This window comes from Argopecten irradians, chromosome 13, assembly GCF_041381155.1.
Source record: "Argopecten irradians isolate NY chromosome 13, Ai_NY, whole genome shotgun sequence".
NCBI classification, from domain to species: domain Eukaryota; kingdom Metazoa; phylum Mollusca; class Bivalvia; order Pectinida; family Pectinidae; genus Argopecten; species Argopecten irradians.
In genome coordinates this window covers 21,706,598-21,722,777 of record NC_091146.1, presented here as the reverse complement: position 1 = coordinate 21,722,777, position 16,180 = coordinate 21,706,598, and the positions used below count along the sequence as shown (strand labels likewise).

General features: G+C 35.6%; 1 protein-coding gene across 3 annotated transcripts in view; it reads left to right on the top strand.

Moving 5' to 3' along the window:
* Positions 1–296: 296 nt before the first annotated feature.
* Positions 297–16,180, top strand: part of LOC138305885 (mucin-2-like) — a 403,923-nt gene continuing 388,039 nt past the window's right edge. For all 3 annotated transcript variants that reach the window (XM_069246153.1, XM_069246151.1, XM_069246150.1), the window contains exon 1: positions 297–986. In XM_069246153.1, coding sequence (XP_069102254.1) covers positions 884–986 — 103 coding nt within the window. In that variant the 5' untranslated portion in view covers positions 297–883. The remainder of the gene's footprint in view (positions 987–16,180) is intronic.

Here is a 16,180-nt window from a genome sequence, read left to right as displayed (position 1 = left end):
AATTTTAATAACCTCATCCGAAATTCGAGATAAGAACCTCGATATGGTAACAATGTTAATATAGCAAGAGATAGCCTACAAATGGAGCTTTATTTTGTTTACAGCTTCATAACCATAAATATATTGATGGTATTACAATTCACTGAATGTAAATGAACAATCCTTTTAGAACTACTTCTATTGTTTCCAATGAATGTGTACTTCGTCAACCCTCCCTCCCCTAGAAATGGACGATTCCATTGTGCTACCTGTCCATTCACAGTTGACAATGGCGCGCTGTTTGTCATACCGCTAACAAGGACTCGTCCTACTACTGTATACAGGTGATATTTCAGGTAATATCAGGTGTGTACAACTCACCTGAACAGGTATTCACTCAGGTAGGGCCGGCTTTACACAAGCACATGTTCGGCACCAACAAGAGCAGACGACAGTTTTTTTCGGGTGTGTTCCATACGAGGGCGATTTCTACCTGGACTTACCTGTATATAACAACAAGTGATTAGTTTTTCGGCAATCGGTGAAGAGTTTTACCCGTGACAAGGTGCTCTTGTCTTCCTAGGTGATCATGACATCGCCATGCCGTTAATAATATAATTCGTGGATTATAATTTCATAATCAACGCGGAATTTACCTGTGTAAATGGATTTTCGTAATTAGAAAATTTGTGACAATATTATAACAAATCGTGAAATTTACACGGGATCAATTATCACCTGGCAGTAATAAAACACCTGTAATTAGCAGTTCTCACCTGTGGACTTAGACATCACCTGTCACCTGTGAAATATTTAAAAGCTGTTTTGTAAAAAATTATAAATTTTTCATCAGAAGACTGAATATTGTGCCTGTGATATTCGTTTGGATTTTCGATCAGACACCATGGCCAACTTGAAGGGATTTTCCGGTACCAGGATAAAATCAATGAGTTCGTGTTTGTTGCCAGCGATCATTTTATCGTTACTACTACCCGTGACGGTTTCAGGTAAGTCTCAACGATTTTCTAGTCTGTTTTATTTGTAATAGCATCAGCGATTCTTGTCATACACAAATATAGAATATCGGTCAACTTAACGATAGGGCTAGCAATGGTTATATAACTGAGTCAACGCAAGGGTAGGGACCCAAAAGCAAGAATGGAACAGGGTCAACTTGACCATAGAGTCCCAAAACTGTAATAGAACAGGGTCAACTTGACCATTGAGTCCCAAAAAACTGTAATAGAACAGGGTCAACTTGACCATAGAGTCCCAAAAACTGTAATAGAACAGGGTCAGCTTGACCATAGAGTCCCAAAATGCGTAATAGAACAGGGTCAACTTGACCATAGAGTCCCAAAAACTGTAATAGAACAGGGTCAGCTTGACCATAGAGTCCCAAAAACTGTAATAGAACAGGGTCAGCTTGACCATAGAATCCCAAAAGCTGTATTATATGAAACGTTTCAACTGAATTAATTGACCATGCACCTTTGATTATTGTAATTCCGTTGTAAACTAAGAGAGGTCAGTGTTTCCGCGAGCCTAAAATTTAATTATGATCGAGTATACATTGTAAGTCAACTAACCATGGATAGAAAACAATATATTACATTACATTCGAATGGGGTCAACTTGACGATGGACCCGGGAACGGACAGGGTCAACCGATATAATCACGGGCTTAATTAAGTGTGCAATATGTGTCAATTTACTCAAAACTGTGATTAGCCAATTCCACGGGTACATTTAGTGGAATGGGACAGTTGTTCATCAGTTGTTCAAAGATTCCATCTCATTAATTATGAGCAACCTAAAAGGCATTCACTATTGGTTAACCTCTTAAGGAATATTTTCAACTGTTTCGTCAACTTGACCCCGCCCTAAATACAAGTCCATGTCATTTAGTTATAGGGGCATCTGAAAATGAATAAGATTGTCTTGGCATTAAGATTGACAATATTTATGAAATACGCAATATCTAAGCCTTTACATGTGGCTTTATGAAATAAATATTTGACCTAATGTATATATTAGTCTGCTTAAAACTATCATACCATTGTGAAAGCGTAATAAATACGTTGTATCCCTTGGCTAATTATGTAGTCTTTCGTATGTCGGTTGACACCGAAACCTCTATATACCGGTCACCTCTATATACCGACTGGATATGTCCGTTCTGTCACCAGGCAGGGCTTTGGATTTCACACGGAGAAGTAATTGTAATAATGACTCGAGCTCGTTGACGGTCTCTTTCTCAAATACTGATCACCAGATATTCCATTTGTCGTATATTTTGAATTTGTAAGTTGTAAGTTGTAACTAAAACACATCTAAACGAATTTCCTAAGTTACATCCGATTTTAGTACATATTTACATCATATATATATATAACGTCCAATTCTGTATAATGAAGCTGGAAACCATGTGCTCAGTTGTAACCAACATTCAACTTTCACATATACATAAAATAGCAATATGTTGACATCTTTGTGCTCAGTTGTAATCATACTGTATGACTGTTTCACATATCGACAGCCAAGTCACTGAATTATAAATAGATGTGGAGCAAGGGGAATTCCCTATGAACCCCACGTGGTACGTAAACATGTATAGGGACCCTTAAACCATTTGATTCAGTGGCTGTGTCCTAACATGTTTATGGATGGGGAGGGGGTGCTAGATGACAGAAAGACATTCAGGGATTTCATGTTCCCGATTGAGGAAATGACTGAGAAAATACCATGAAATAAAATATTTATATCTCTCTTGTTAATGACAACAATTATGAAGACATTATTTCCCAGTGGTGAATGACAGTGTTCCTATAGGTACATTGTTTTATACTCCCCAGGTGTAGAATTTCTCCCGTGTATGTACAGAGACGATAACTTGGTGTCCCATTGATCAATTTTACGGTGTAACTCCCGACACATATATATACCTGTATATAGGTCGATATTAGCACAGTATTGATGTCGTTTTCCAGTCCTAATAATATCGTCCTTACTCGAGTTCTACTAAACTCCGTACGGGATTCATTTTTATCACGTATTGTCAGGATAGGATGACTTAATTGGAATTCCGTACTGGGGAAAGGGGTGGAACAAGTGTATAAAGGGTTGTATCATACCCGATTCTGCAGGGTTGGGTATAGCGATAGTGATAGTAACTCATGGAGTATTGAGGGTGGTATGCTGTAGTTACAGATTTCGGTTATCTTGGATATTCTTTACTATACTCACCTCTTGTAAACACTAGCAATACACAGGATAATGTACTTTATTACTATATGGGACCAGGAAGCATGTCTGGTAATTCACAGCATGACTTGATAGTGTTTTGGCAGTGGGGATGGGAGTTGGTAGGGCGTGTCGCAACAAGTTGGAAGAAACTGGGTTTCGATTGTATATATGTATTTTCTGGCTTGATTTGGGTGTGTCCATGTGGGTAGGCGGATGAAAGAATGGCGGACCCACAGTAAAAATAGACCAGGTATTCTTTTGATATTGAAAAAAAAAGTCATGCCCACGTGGGAAAGTCCATCTATATAATTTAATGTATGCCAACTAACAGCCACGTGTTCACACATCAGTAATTAAGCACATCCGAAATATATCCTTGGTAGTTATCAAAATACTATGACAAAATTTTATTCAAAGGAATATATACGTTCCAAGAATTAGCATAAGATCAAGCCATGATATTTTAACCTCAATTACTTAAAATATGTGTTAATGCGTTTGAAACGACGTAAACTTAGTATTTAAAGTGATTAAGATTAATTCGGTCATACTCCATAAATTCCGCGCCCATAATAGCAGTTCGTACATATTTAAATGTGTTTCATCAGATAAAGTTAGAAGTTCACTCAAGTATGTCTTTAAATCTGCATTATGGGGTTGTATAAGGCAATGCCGTCGATAATATGAATTTTGGACTGGCTACGTGTACATGTGGATTCCTGAATTTGACTGGCTCGTGTTTGGGATGGGTGGAGGGGAAGGTGGGGAATGCGGGGATGAAAAGGTACAGTTAAGATTTTTTAAATATGAAACTTTATCAATCAAGGTATGTATAATATTGCAGTATGCACATAAATTCAGAACCGGCTGCGGGAGTTGGGTGAGTAAGAAAGGTGGAGGGGATGGGACGGGAGGAGAGGAGTAGGGGAGGGGGGTGCTGTACCGTTGATAACATTCATGCTCATTTCTGACATTGGTGTAGTAATAGTTCACGTATTTACCATCTGAAATCAAATAGTATCGTGAACATTCGGATATCTCAATATAAAATAGACACGATTTAACGCATAGAAAAGATGCATTCCAGAACATGCATTCTATCTTTCGGTTTCGTAATATCATCTGAAGTCCCCAGCCATAAATTACATGCATAATATCATACCTATATGTATGATTCATCATTACGTATGTCACATTACCGTCTGACGTTTATGGTAGGTTAGTTTGGACGTGCTTTATTAAGACAATCTATACACTAACACTGGCAGTGTAATATACAAAGCATACCTATATACACACGTAAGGACATAAAACAGACGTAAGATTGAACTGGACGTACTCACTGACTTCTAAACATAGCGTATTCATAGGTATGAAATTTCAATGTCTCGCGATACAGTATGTTAAGGTAATGTACATATTAATTTTAAATTGATGATTTCCGGAGAAAAGTCCGACCCCTAGTAATGAACTTCACTTTATACAGGCTTTATTTTCTTTCCTTCATCTACCAATTGTAGCGTTGACTTTAGATGCGGCAATATAATTGGACACAGTTTATATATTAACTAAATGTATAGAATGGCGTATCCTAATAAAGTCTTTGCTCCCTGAGTTTAACGTTATTTTCTTGTCGATAATCTACTAATTACTTTAATTTAAAAAAAGTTATACTCTGACTGAAACTAAACATCAAGGGTAATGACTTAAACTACAAATGAGATTGAGGCCTATTCAATTCTTTATTCGATTTTGGCAAAACTACCAATCAGTTTTTCAAACATTTATAACAACACCGCATAACAAGGACTACAGTACGGACATACTATTACAATACACATTATATTGTTCTAATTCTATTTACACAAACAATATACTTACCCGGCTTTTGAAGTTGTCTTACTTAAATTGAATGTGGATAAGGGAAGTGCGGGGTGTGTTCTGTGAATTAGGGGCATGAAGATTTGTCAAAGAGTGTGGTCCACCCAAGGTGGGAGTATTACTGAACGGGCGTGGTACCGGCAAAACAGGTCAATAGGGTTATGACCGGTTATACTGTACTGAATCGGGTTAATCATTTTTGGTATGGACCTCCATAATCCATAACGATTAGTGACGTGTCGTTCTTAATCTCGATTATAAAAATATACCCAGAGTAGACGGAACAATGTCCTGTGTCATTCCACTAAGTAGGTCAAGCTTAACATGACCAAAATTTCAAGAAAATTAAATAGCATATAGTAGGTAACATAGCATTGTCAACGAGTAATTCACACATACAATTGTATTGCGAATAATAAAGTTAGTATTTCAAATGACATGAATTATTAAAACTACGGAAACTATAGAACAGGGTAATATAAAGTTGAATTTTATTTGGTCAAGCTGACAAAGCTTTGTTATTTTTGACAAACGTCACATTCCGTTCATGATATAGCGGGTATTTACATGTTTGACCGTTCCTTGTATTCATATGCAAACGAGATTTCGATCGCTGCACACACACATATACGACCAGTATTCAAAGGAAACAACATGCTTTATTGCTTTGTCGTATACCGTAATTTGTTAGGTTTTCTATAGCATCGACGTCTTGAAATTTTTAAGAATTCATCTTTGTCTATACAGAAGTTTGAAACCAAGAGCTTTTTATATTTAAACAATATCTGTCCGAAAGTAGATTTTTTTTTAATTTTACTCGTCTTTTACGTGTATATAAGTATGGTACTATACATCAGAAGAAACATATTATGTATACAACGACTTTTAAAAAATTGTAACGGTTCACTTTGTTATGATCGTAAACTTGTACAGTGAAGAGTTCACGCAGAGATTATAAATACGTAAAAAAATATGATTAATATACTGTATAATGGACATATTTTACGTCGTCCACGAGTTCCCAGACGACAAAATAAAGTAGAAAGATTCGAAAGCTTCCATTATATTGGACAATTTCAGTCGCACATCACCAAACATCCGTGTTGTATAAATTAGCTGCATGAAAAATAAAACAAAACATAACCAAAAATCTCCAATACATAGTTTGGTTTTATTTGTGTCGCTTGACAATTATTGAGCGTTTATAATAACCATCCCACTGCTAACTCTGTATGAAAATGCTCTGACGTACTTGCTGGGCCCGAGAAGCATTTTGTTAGAATATAATTTGTCTGCTTAGAGGAATTTCCAATTAAATCTCCTTAAAAGCCAACTGAGTGGAATATTAGAGGAAAATCGATCGATATGGATTTCTGCTGCCGTATCAACAAGGTAACAACGAGCAGACGTGATTGCGACCTTGACATCTTCCCGCCAACCTCTGATTATGTCACAAGGGCCGGGTAATTATTTAACGTTTCGTAAAATATTTACAAAACATTTTTCTAAGCATGTTCCTGTGTCAATAGATCATTCCCAGACTATTGTTCTGCTATATTTTAGATATAACATAGATATATGGCATCAACTTATTTTTAATTTAGCACTCAAGGGATAGGCAAAGTTGATGTAAAATGTGGTAGGGTTTTTATGAAACCCAAATATATTGTAGAGTATTATGAAAACATCCTATATTCAATCTTCTGTTTTCTCTTTTGGGACATATATTTGCTGTCATGAGTTTTTACTTATCTGGATATGCTATTTAGATGACTTATTTCACTTTCGGTACAAACGAAGGTAGTATAATAGCTGCTATCTGTGTGTGAAATCACGGCCGAATCCGGAAATCGAAAATGAATGAACGTTTTTTGAATATTTCGACATGCATTGTTGAATGATTTAACTCTACATGACGTCACTCAGGTAAAATGTACATACCTGTACGTTTATTCATATCTTATCAATTGTATATGCTACCTGTTTACATATATTCCAATTTTACACACACCTGGGTCTTTACAAGAGCTTTAATTACACAATACAACTACGTGTATGATATTGAATGAGTACTTCTGGTACTCCTTACACAATAATTATGACTCAATCATTCCTTCCAGTCTTGTCAAGTCTGTCATTACTCCACGATTTACATAATGTAAAGCACGTGATGTATACAACCGTACGTGTGTATTATGTGCACATTACAATTACCTGTCGAGGAGGGAAATTGATAACGGTATTGTTAACTTGCGACTCGTCAATTAACAATGCAAATGAGATAGAGATTGTGAAATAAAAAAATATATAGTAATTTGGACCTAATTAACTTGTTTGGTTTACCAACTAAATGTATAACTTGATTAAAGAGATATGATTCAAATTAGATATAACATTGTTTCGTTGATTGTATTTTAAAATTCATAAATTAATAAACTTAATGTGCGTGTGAAAAATTTGTTTAGAAGTATGGTTGGCTTTACAGAATATTTGAGTTGTCTTTTGTTTCCCCATGAAATTGCGATTTTGGATTTTGAGATAGATTGGGAGAAGACTAAAAACCAAGAACATCACGAGGTTATCTACAGATGTGGAGAGGGGTGTAATTTTATAATCTCTGAAATCATCCACGAATTGTAAACTTTATCAAGCTGATAATTTCATTCTAAAGTACCGCTTTAGCACTGTGTTATCCGATATTACGTCTTTATGCATTACAAAAATAAATTATCGCAATAAATTTCAAATTTTATTGTCAATTAACATGTCTTTCTTGTGGATTATTTGAAGAGTTAATTTTGAATGTTTGTCGGGGCTTTATGAAAATTCTATATTCTGAAGGGTTAAAGTTGTACATATAACATGTTAATATTCGTATATTTGCTGACAGAGACATTTTCATGACAAAACATTTAGCATAATTATTTCACGACTCTTTTCAGGAACATATATATAAGGGAGACTAATGGATTATTTGTTAATTGGAAAACGTATTTTTTGTCATTTTAATAGCTGACGTGACATAACCTGCATTATCACGAAATGGCATTTTATTCCTATTCGTAACATCTCGGTAATTTCCGTGGAATTCCGGAATTAATTTCTCTGCTGGTGATATTCCATTTTTAAGATGTTGTCCTTTGTTCTCCTTTTTTGACTGGATGGTACAAAATCTGCATATTATATTGATGTAACGTCATGTGTTTATGATGTCATAACATTACTGTTAGACATATGACTGAAATATGAAGTACAAGATGAGATCCATGTATCTATATGTTATAGGAAAAGATACAATTGCAGCGACTGTTATTTGAAGCAACACGTGGAAGAATAAAGACTTACAGTATTATATAATGTCTAGTTAAGTACTAGTAGTGACTCAATCAGTTTAAACAAATTAACATGCACCGGTTTCAAAAGTCTAGTAGGGGTTAAAATCTGTTTGATCGTTAGCGTACCTGTCGCTTGCAAAACTAATGAGCTGATAAGTGCACGCACCCTCAGGTGTGAAACTATCCCTCGGGTCCTATACAACACTAGTATATACTACTGAAAGTCTGTATCCACCGTCTCTTAATAATTCACTATCACAAATGGTCCTTATTATTGAACTAGTGTGATCTATATGCATGTTTTATCATATATAATTGCGTTATTCTGTTCCATCGTACTTTGTGTTATAGGGTTAGAGACAAATAAAAAGATATATCTATATACATTGTATATTCACTCCTTTTAAAATCCAGTTATGTGTATCGCGATGTCTATTCATGATACTAACCGTTTTCATTGTGAGAACATTACGTGATTGTCGGTATATTTCATGTTTGTAACAATATACATTTGTCAGACCCTTCCAGGTAAATATCAATTTCATGTTTACATATCATATGAAATCTGATTAAATTTTATGCGATTGAGATCCGGTTACATTTCAACAGAATACACAATCAATTCATGTCGGTTACATAGCCGAGGCAGGTAACCATCTCTGCTACAATAAATACAGGAACTTTACATGCATTCCAAGGCCACGAATATGTCACAAAATGATACAAGTAAGCATACATATATGTATTACTGCATGTACCAAAACATATTTCGCGTGTTTCGGAGCAGTTGGCCCACAGAACGTAGCGAAGCACGCCTGATGGACTAGTTAGGCAGGATATAATTAGCTTTAGATAGTTTGTGATATCGTTTGAGGTTTTTTTAACTGACGTAAAAATCAAGGCCTTTGTGTGATTATCAGATATGATAATTAACAATCCTTCATTGTTCTATATATGGTGATAGATATGTATATTGATATCAACATATCGTTGTGCCAAAACGTAGAGCTGAACTCCTCTAATGACAATTAGTTTGTTAGCTAGATTTAGCATAGTCTTTCTTATACATCTTTGGATTTCAGGAAGACCTCCCGTGTATGCAATATGTTGTATGTGCGTTTTAGAGGACGTTTTTGAGGGACTGCAGTGCCTTGTACCACAGGCGTTTGGCTATATTGTCATTTTTCCTCTCCGTATATGTGTATTACTACAGTATTACCTATATTGAGAAAGAAAAGTTTTTAGAGCCAAACGCCAGTGCTTGGACTAAGCAGAAGACTCATAGTCCGGAAGATAGATTTTGTTTGTACACGATGGCGATTCCATCACTGGAATTTCATAATATTTGTCTGCAATTATAGATTACAATAAAAACAATATTTATGCCTTCTATGTCGGTAAGTCGACAGCAGAGACAATAACTATATTATAATATGTCGCAGTCGATTCATTAATCACCCGATGAATGCGTACGTTATCATGCCCATTAAAACGCTAAGTATATTGCCGCGGGGCCTGTCGTGTGCGAACGTCGTAAACTTCAAATAGACTGATCGATATATAGGTGTGTTCGAATAGGAAGAAACTTTGACCATATACAAGAAATACACTGCCGGACTGCAAGGTAGACTGTCCAGAATGTCCGGACTGCAAGGTAGACTGTCCAGAATGTCCGAACTATGTTCGACTGTTCTTCAATGTGGCCTTTCATGCAAATATGTCGATATGGTTTGACCTTAAAACTGACCAACGGTCATCAAACTGTCAGTAAGTCACACGTTGAGAGTCCGCAGTGGTCAATGTCTTTAGTAGTCGATGGACAGAAGACATTAATTTGGCAGGAAAAAACCGAAGAATTGGACATCTCTTCGGTGTCAATACAACACTGTCTGATGCACTTGACCAGTCGGTGTGGTCATCTAGAAAGATTTCTGACCAAATATTCGTACCATTAGAGTCCACTAGTGTTGGTGTTTTTGCTTATGCATTGTAAGCAAAACCAAAGACATAGATATATATACCACAGTAAAAAAAATATATCAAGATACACCCATCAATATGCAAAGAAAGCAAACTGAAGACCGCCGTCATACTAGCTTTAATTACTTGCTTTAAGGCAAGTGCTTTATTTTCAATTTAAGTTGTCCTAGAGCATTTCAGTAATAGCAAATCGACCGATTGCCATCTTTGCTTCAAGTAATCTCCAAGTATATATATAATCATTATGTTATTTTTTCGACGAGGCAAAAATATCATCAAACGAGATTTTAAGTCAAAATGAAACATTTTCGTTCATACAAGCACAATTAATGCTTCATGCTGTTATCCAATTAAGATCAAACACAGGCGTCTGCATCTCGTTTTGGAAAAATAAAATATCCTACCCTTACTATATGAACATATATAGTAGAGGTAGGTTTTATATTTTTATCAAACCAGAAGCAGACGCCTGTGGATCAAACAACCAAATAAGAATGAATATGTATGAGTGAAGTATAATGAAAATAATTTGAAGAGACGCTTTAACTTAAGTCTTATGACCGTTTTCATGAAAGTGCGTTTTAGTGCAAATTAATTAGTTATTGAAATTTATATGATTTACACTTTAACTACCTTCTTCTATATCTCTGTGTGTTTTCCCCATAAGTATTAATTGTTCTCTGTATGCAATGATCTCGCATCTACAATATTGCATATGTCTTGCGAATCACTGTGTGTTCCCATTGTCGGTAACCTTTCATACTTTCTGGTCTCCGTAGTTGTCTACAAGTGTCCTAATTTGACATATTTACATGAAACATATGTAGTTTGTTCTCCCTTTCATCATACGCGTAACAGAACCTATGTTTTCACACTCTCAACTGCCAGCAAAGGTGTCCTCTCATAGCTAAGGTTATCACGTGACATCATTACCGGAAGTCGGTGTCATTTCGACATATGATCGCTATATGAAACGAACGCACTCTTTTCAAATTGTATTTACTATCTGAATCGAATGCACCGGAAATATGTCCGTCTGATAAGTTGTTGATGTTTGATAATTTAATTGTTCATCTTTACAAAGAAAAGAGAAAAACACAAGAGTGAAAGACTGAAATATATTATAAGTTGTTTTTTCTTTACTTCGACAGTTTCTGTTTTCAACACTTCCTGTCAATACAATGCAAAGTCGGAAACTTCAAACTTAAAATGAAGATTCTGAACACTAGTACATGAAATGTCTACATATAGTAAATCAGTGTCCTAAATCACCCGTCTGTATTTAGGTTAACAATTACGAGGTGAGAAAAACACACAGAAGCAATGCTGTTCATGTGGTATAGTTACATCCCGTATTCAGTCATTGTACTCTCTTTGTTCACTGAGACTTCCTCCAAATCTCGGGGTCCGGCGCCTAATATATCTGGCCCCCATTTCTCGAAACAAAAGTACAGACTTAAGCCAAAACTTAAGTTTTTCTCCTTATGTAACTTATGTGAATCAAATTGACTTAAGTCAGTTTTTTACTTAAGTTTATTTCGAGACATCTGGGCCAGGGGTGGATATTACGTCAGTGATAGTAACCCCTGTAGTATCGAGGATGTTAATCTCATGTCCACCTTGACGCGTTCATATGACCTACAAGTTAACATTACATGATTTTATCTATAATAATAGAATATTGTCCAATTGTCGAATGATATCATAACCTTTTATAACACACTGTATAATATAACCATCGCTTATTGTTCCGATCATATGCGACAGATGTATAAATATCGGCGTTATATAGCGGACTGTTCCAACACTTATCATAAATATCCTAGATGTCTCAAGCACGTGCCAAATCACCAGATGACATACGTATTCCTACGAGACAGTTTGTCCACAACCAGTTGCTTTGAAATATTTACAACGTCCGTTGATTATATGTAGTATTTACACAACTCTCGCGGCCAGTGGTAATGTAGTTGAAGTATGTTTGAAGCTCGCTAGTTTATCACTGACGAAAACAGTGAAATCAATACCAGCTTCACGATTTCATTAATTTGAACGTGATTTATAAGTTCAATATGATTTTGTTCAGTTGTGTATAGGACAAAATTTTGTATACGTCAATTAATTAAGGATGACCACCATTGTGAAAACAACACGTGCGTGGTGAGCGCGTGCGTTTTTGTAATGATTTGTGGTGCTATATTCCGTCTTTGCATATTACAGAGTTAGCTCCCTTGCGGGTAGGTATCAATTGTTACGTCATTATTTTGTGAGCGCAATTCACGTCATTTTCTCCGAAAAGTATGACGTCACGCTCGAAAACACATGACGTCACAATCAATACCTACCCGCAAGGGCAGATAACTCTGTAATATGCAAATACGGAATAGCGTTTTCTAGTGTCTTTAGTACTATATTTAGCAGTACGCTTCAGCAGGATTGTACTATACAATCAGACGGAACACCTACATAATGCAGTCTCCTAAAACACACGCAACACATACAGTAGATATACAAACGTACTGGCCTCAAATGACACATTTCTTGTTAAATAGATCAAAAGCAATAAGATATAAACTGGAATACATGATAAAAATAATATCGTTTCAGGTCATAATGGAATTGTATGTAGATAAAAATGGACATCAAAAAATCTAAACAACAAACAAATCTTTATGTTATATATGTGAGTTTACACAGGTACTTGTGAAATTACATTGTAAACGTAATTGTTTGTGTAAAAGAGTCGCTTAAAATTCCTTCTGACTGAGCGAATGGACATGAGATTGTGTATAATACTATAAGATATACACTGGATTTAGAGATTTCAAAGTCAGTAAATCTCTTGTTCACTGTAAAAACACGGCGGGGGCTACAGTTGAATAACAGATTTAAGAATGAAAATATTTGTCCAGTACATTATACTCGAGCTGGGTTCGGCGGTCAAGTGGCCGGAATAGTAGTGGTCAATCTAGATTATGAATATATACACATTAATGGTCAGTGATTTTGATTGATAAAATCAGTGACCATCGTTTATACACTAATGAGGATTGGCCAATACATATCTCACAGTGTAATGGTGTGTTACGGCATTCGTTTGGAATTTTATCGTTAAAATCCGAGAGTTTTGTAAATTGTCTCAGATGAATATTTTACTTTTCATACTGCCCACTCATTAATACTTAACCGCTTTATATCAATGTTCAGATATAAATTCAAAACGCCGTGTCTATCATGCTTATAGCAGGTTGGGCACATCCCTACAATGCAAAATTCTGTGAAAATTTCTAACATTAATTCAAAATGTCGTATTTATCATCGAATGGCTCTGTATTTTTAATCGTACTTCTAGAAAGACCCTAAGTTATATTGAAATCCTTTCTTTAAATTTCTGTTCTCTAAAGAAATTCTTCCTAGCTTTATTCCAGTACGAGTGTTAAAACGCTCCATTAACCTACAAAATTTACCCAGATTGACACACGATATTGGAAATGACTGATGCTCGGCAAAGATATGTTTGTATATCTTTTATTTGCGGCTTGAAGTTTTATGGATCAAGCCATCTTCTTATCAATTTAATTCGATATGAAAATTTGCCAAAAGTTTTAAAATGATTATAAACCAGCGCCGAACTTCTTCCCAATTGTCGTCTTAAGTTTGTTATGAGCCTGTATCTCCAATATGTTGCGATTTGCGTGCTTTATTAGCAATGTAAATACAAGTTCATAAAATTTCCAATATATCACAAAATTGAAATATTTCTCACTTTTCGCAAATAATCTACTGAACAAATCCATAACAAGACCATTTCATTATTAAATACTTTACTTTATAGGCAGTACTTATTGACTGGAATCACTTTAGTATTGAAAACACCAGGTCGTATATATAGTATGACACTCTTTAATATTTGAAGTATCATGATATGTTTTTTTTTTATATTTCTCTTACAAACAAAGTATCGCTACAATGCTTTCTTAAAGATATTTGTATTTAAATATTGATTGTTATATGTTTCGGGATTTTTTCAGTCTATTTTATAGTGGGGGTGTCGAAGTTGCTCGTCTGCTTTATATTAAGGATTGCCACTAAAACGGAATTACATTTAACTTGAATATCGATCCTTAAAGCGGAGTAACCGACTTACCACACCCACAGAAGGGACGCCGTGAGACAGTTGGTAGAAGGTGGGGTGTTTATATTTAGAACCGTTTTGTCACATAACCTGTTTAGAAGATTAAGGAATTTAAAGGGCGAGGTTTTACTACTGTTATAACGGACAGATTTGTTCCTCAGTGGGGCGTGACCTCTACAATGGGTCTATTAGTTGACAAACCGTAACGTGGCCTAAATATCACCATTTTGGCCCAGTGACCCGCGACAGGGCGACCCGAGGACGTCCCGTAGTGACCCGCAGGACCCGCTATTGTGTTCCTTAATGTATAGGTTTTTGTAAAGATAATGATATACTTTAACGCTCCTATTGTCGGAGTTCTGTCATTGTATAGGGTGTGAATTAACTAATATGTTTGATCGATACACTCGTAAACATCTGGACGCAAATCTTGGAGATTCTTTGGTCCTAAACACATACATTTGTCTTTTGATTTTCTGTCGATATATACATATGCTTTTGTTTCTTAATCTCAGCGAAGTGAAGTCAAAATTATTCTGTATGTATTGGGCAGCGGCAACGCCTGTATAATTTGACTTCTCTCCAAAATAAGTATAAAACAGTAATTAAAATTATATGTAAATGCTACAAAACTACATCAAGCATTAATTTGTCTGTCAGTAACTGTGTTTGGGAAATCTCTGGTTTAACCATACACTATTAATACATAGCGTAAGGCCCTTACTATCCTTAGACATATACGTACAACGGATGTTCGAGGGACACTTTCACACACCAATACATTTCATTTAGAACCTGCCACCGAGAAGACATCAAAAACACATTTGGTTGAGTATGCCAGTTAAATGCAAGGCATATCAAAAAGAAATGTTGATAAATGTTTGAACATATACAACAACCTCTTTCTTTTATACAGACCACACAATTTATGAGTTTTCAAGTATTGGACTTCTGTTGGTATTTTAAAATGTTTGAGTGTAACGTCCTTGCTTAAAAGGTTTTACTATATGCTTGCACCATTTATCATGAGCTGGCATCAATACAAACCAACATTTTATAGTCTATCCAACAACACAAGCAAAATGACCAAACATTGAGCGTTTCAAACCAAATAAAATGCAAATAACAAATACACGTACTTTATAGAATATTTAGAAATTGTTGGTATATTTAAACTCTGTAGTATAATGCACCCTTCGTACAAGTTCATAGCCCAGGGGTGGAGATAACGTCAGTGATCGTAAATCCTGGAGTATCGAGGGTGACAAGTTTCCAATGGTCTACATTAGAAAAGTCCCGTGAACTTTGAACTTAATCAGTGTCATAAGACATTGAGGTACATGTAATATTATAACTGTATGAGGAAAGACAGATATAAAGTATATAGTTAGTGGGTGTTTAGCTGTCAGAAAAAAAATGAACGGTTTCTCATCGGAATAACTTTCCTCCATAAAGTCTATCGAAGGTGCAATCACCGGAACGGCTCTTCCTTTCACGTGCTTTGGGTCAGGGCGTCATGTACTTTTAATTCGCTATTTTTAAACAATGAATAGTAGTTTCTTTCACATTTGATTGAGTTGATAGCGACAGCTGTCTGAATAAAAACAAGAGGTCTTCAAAATTG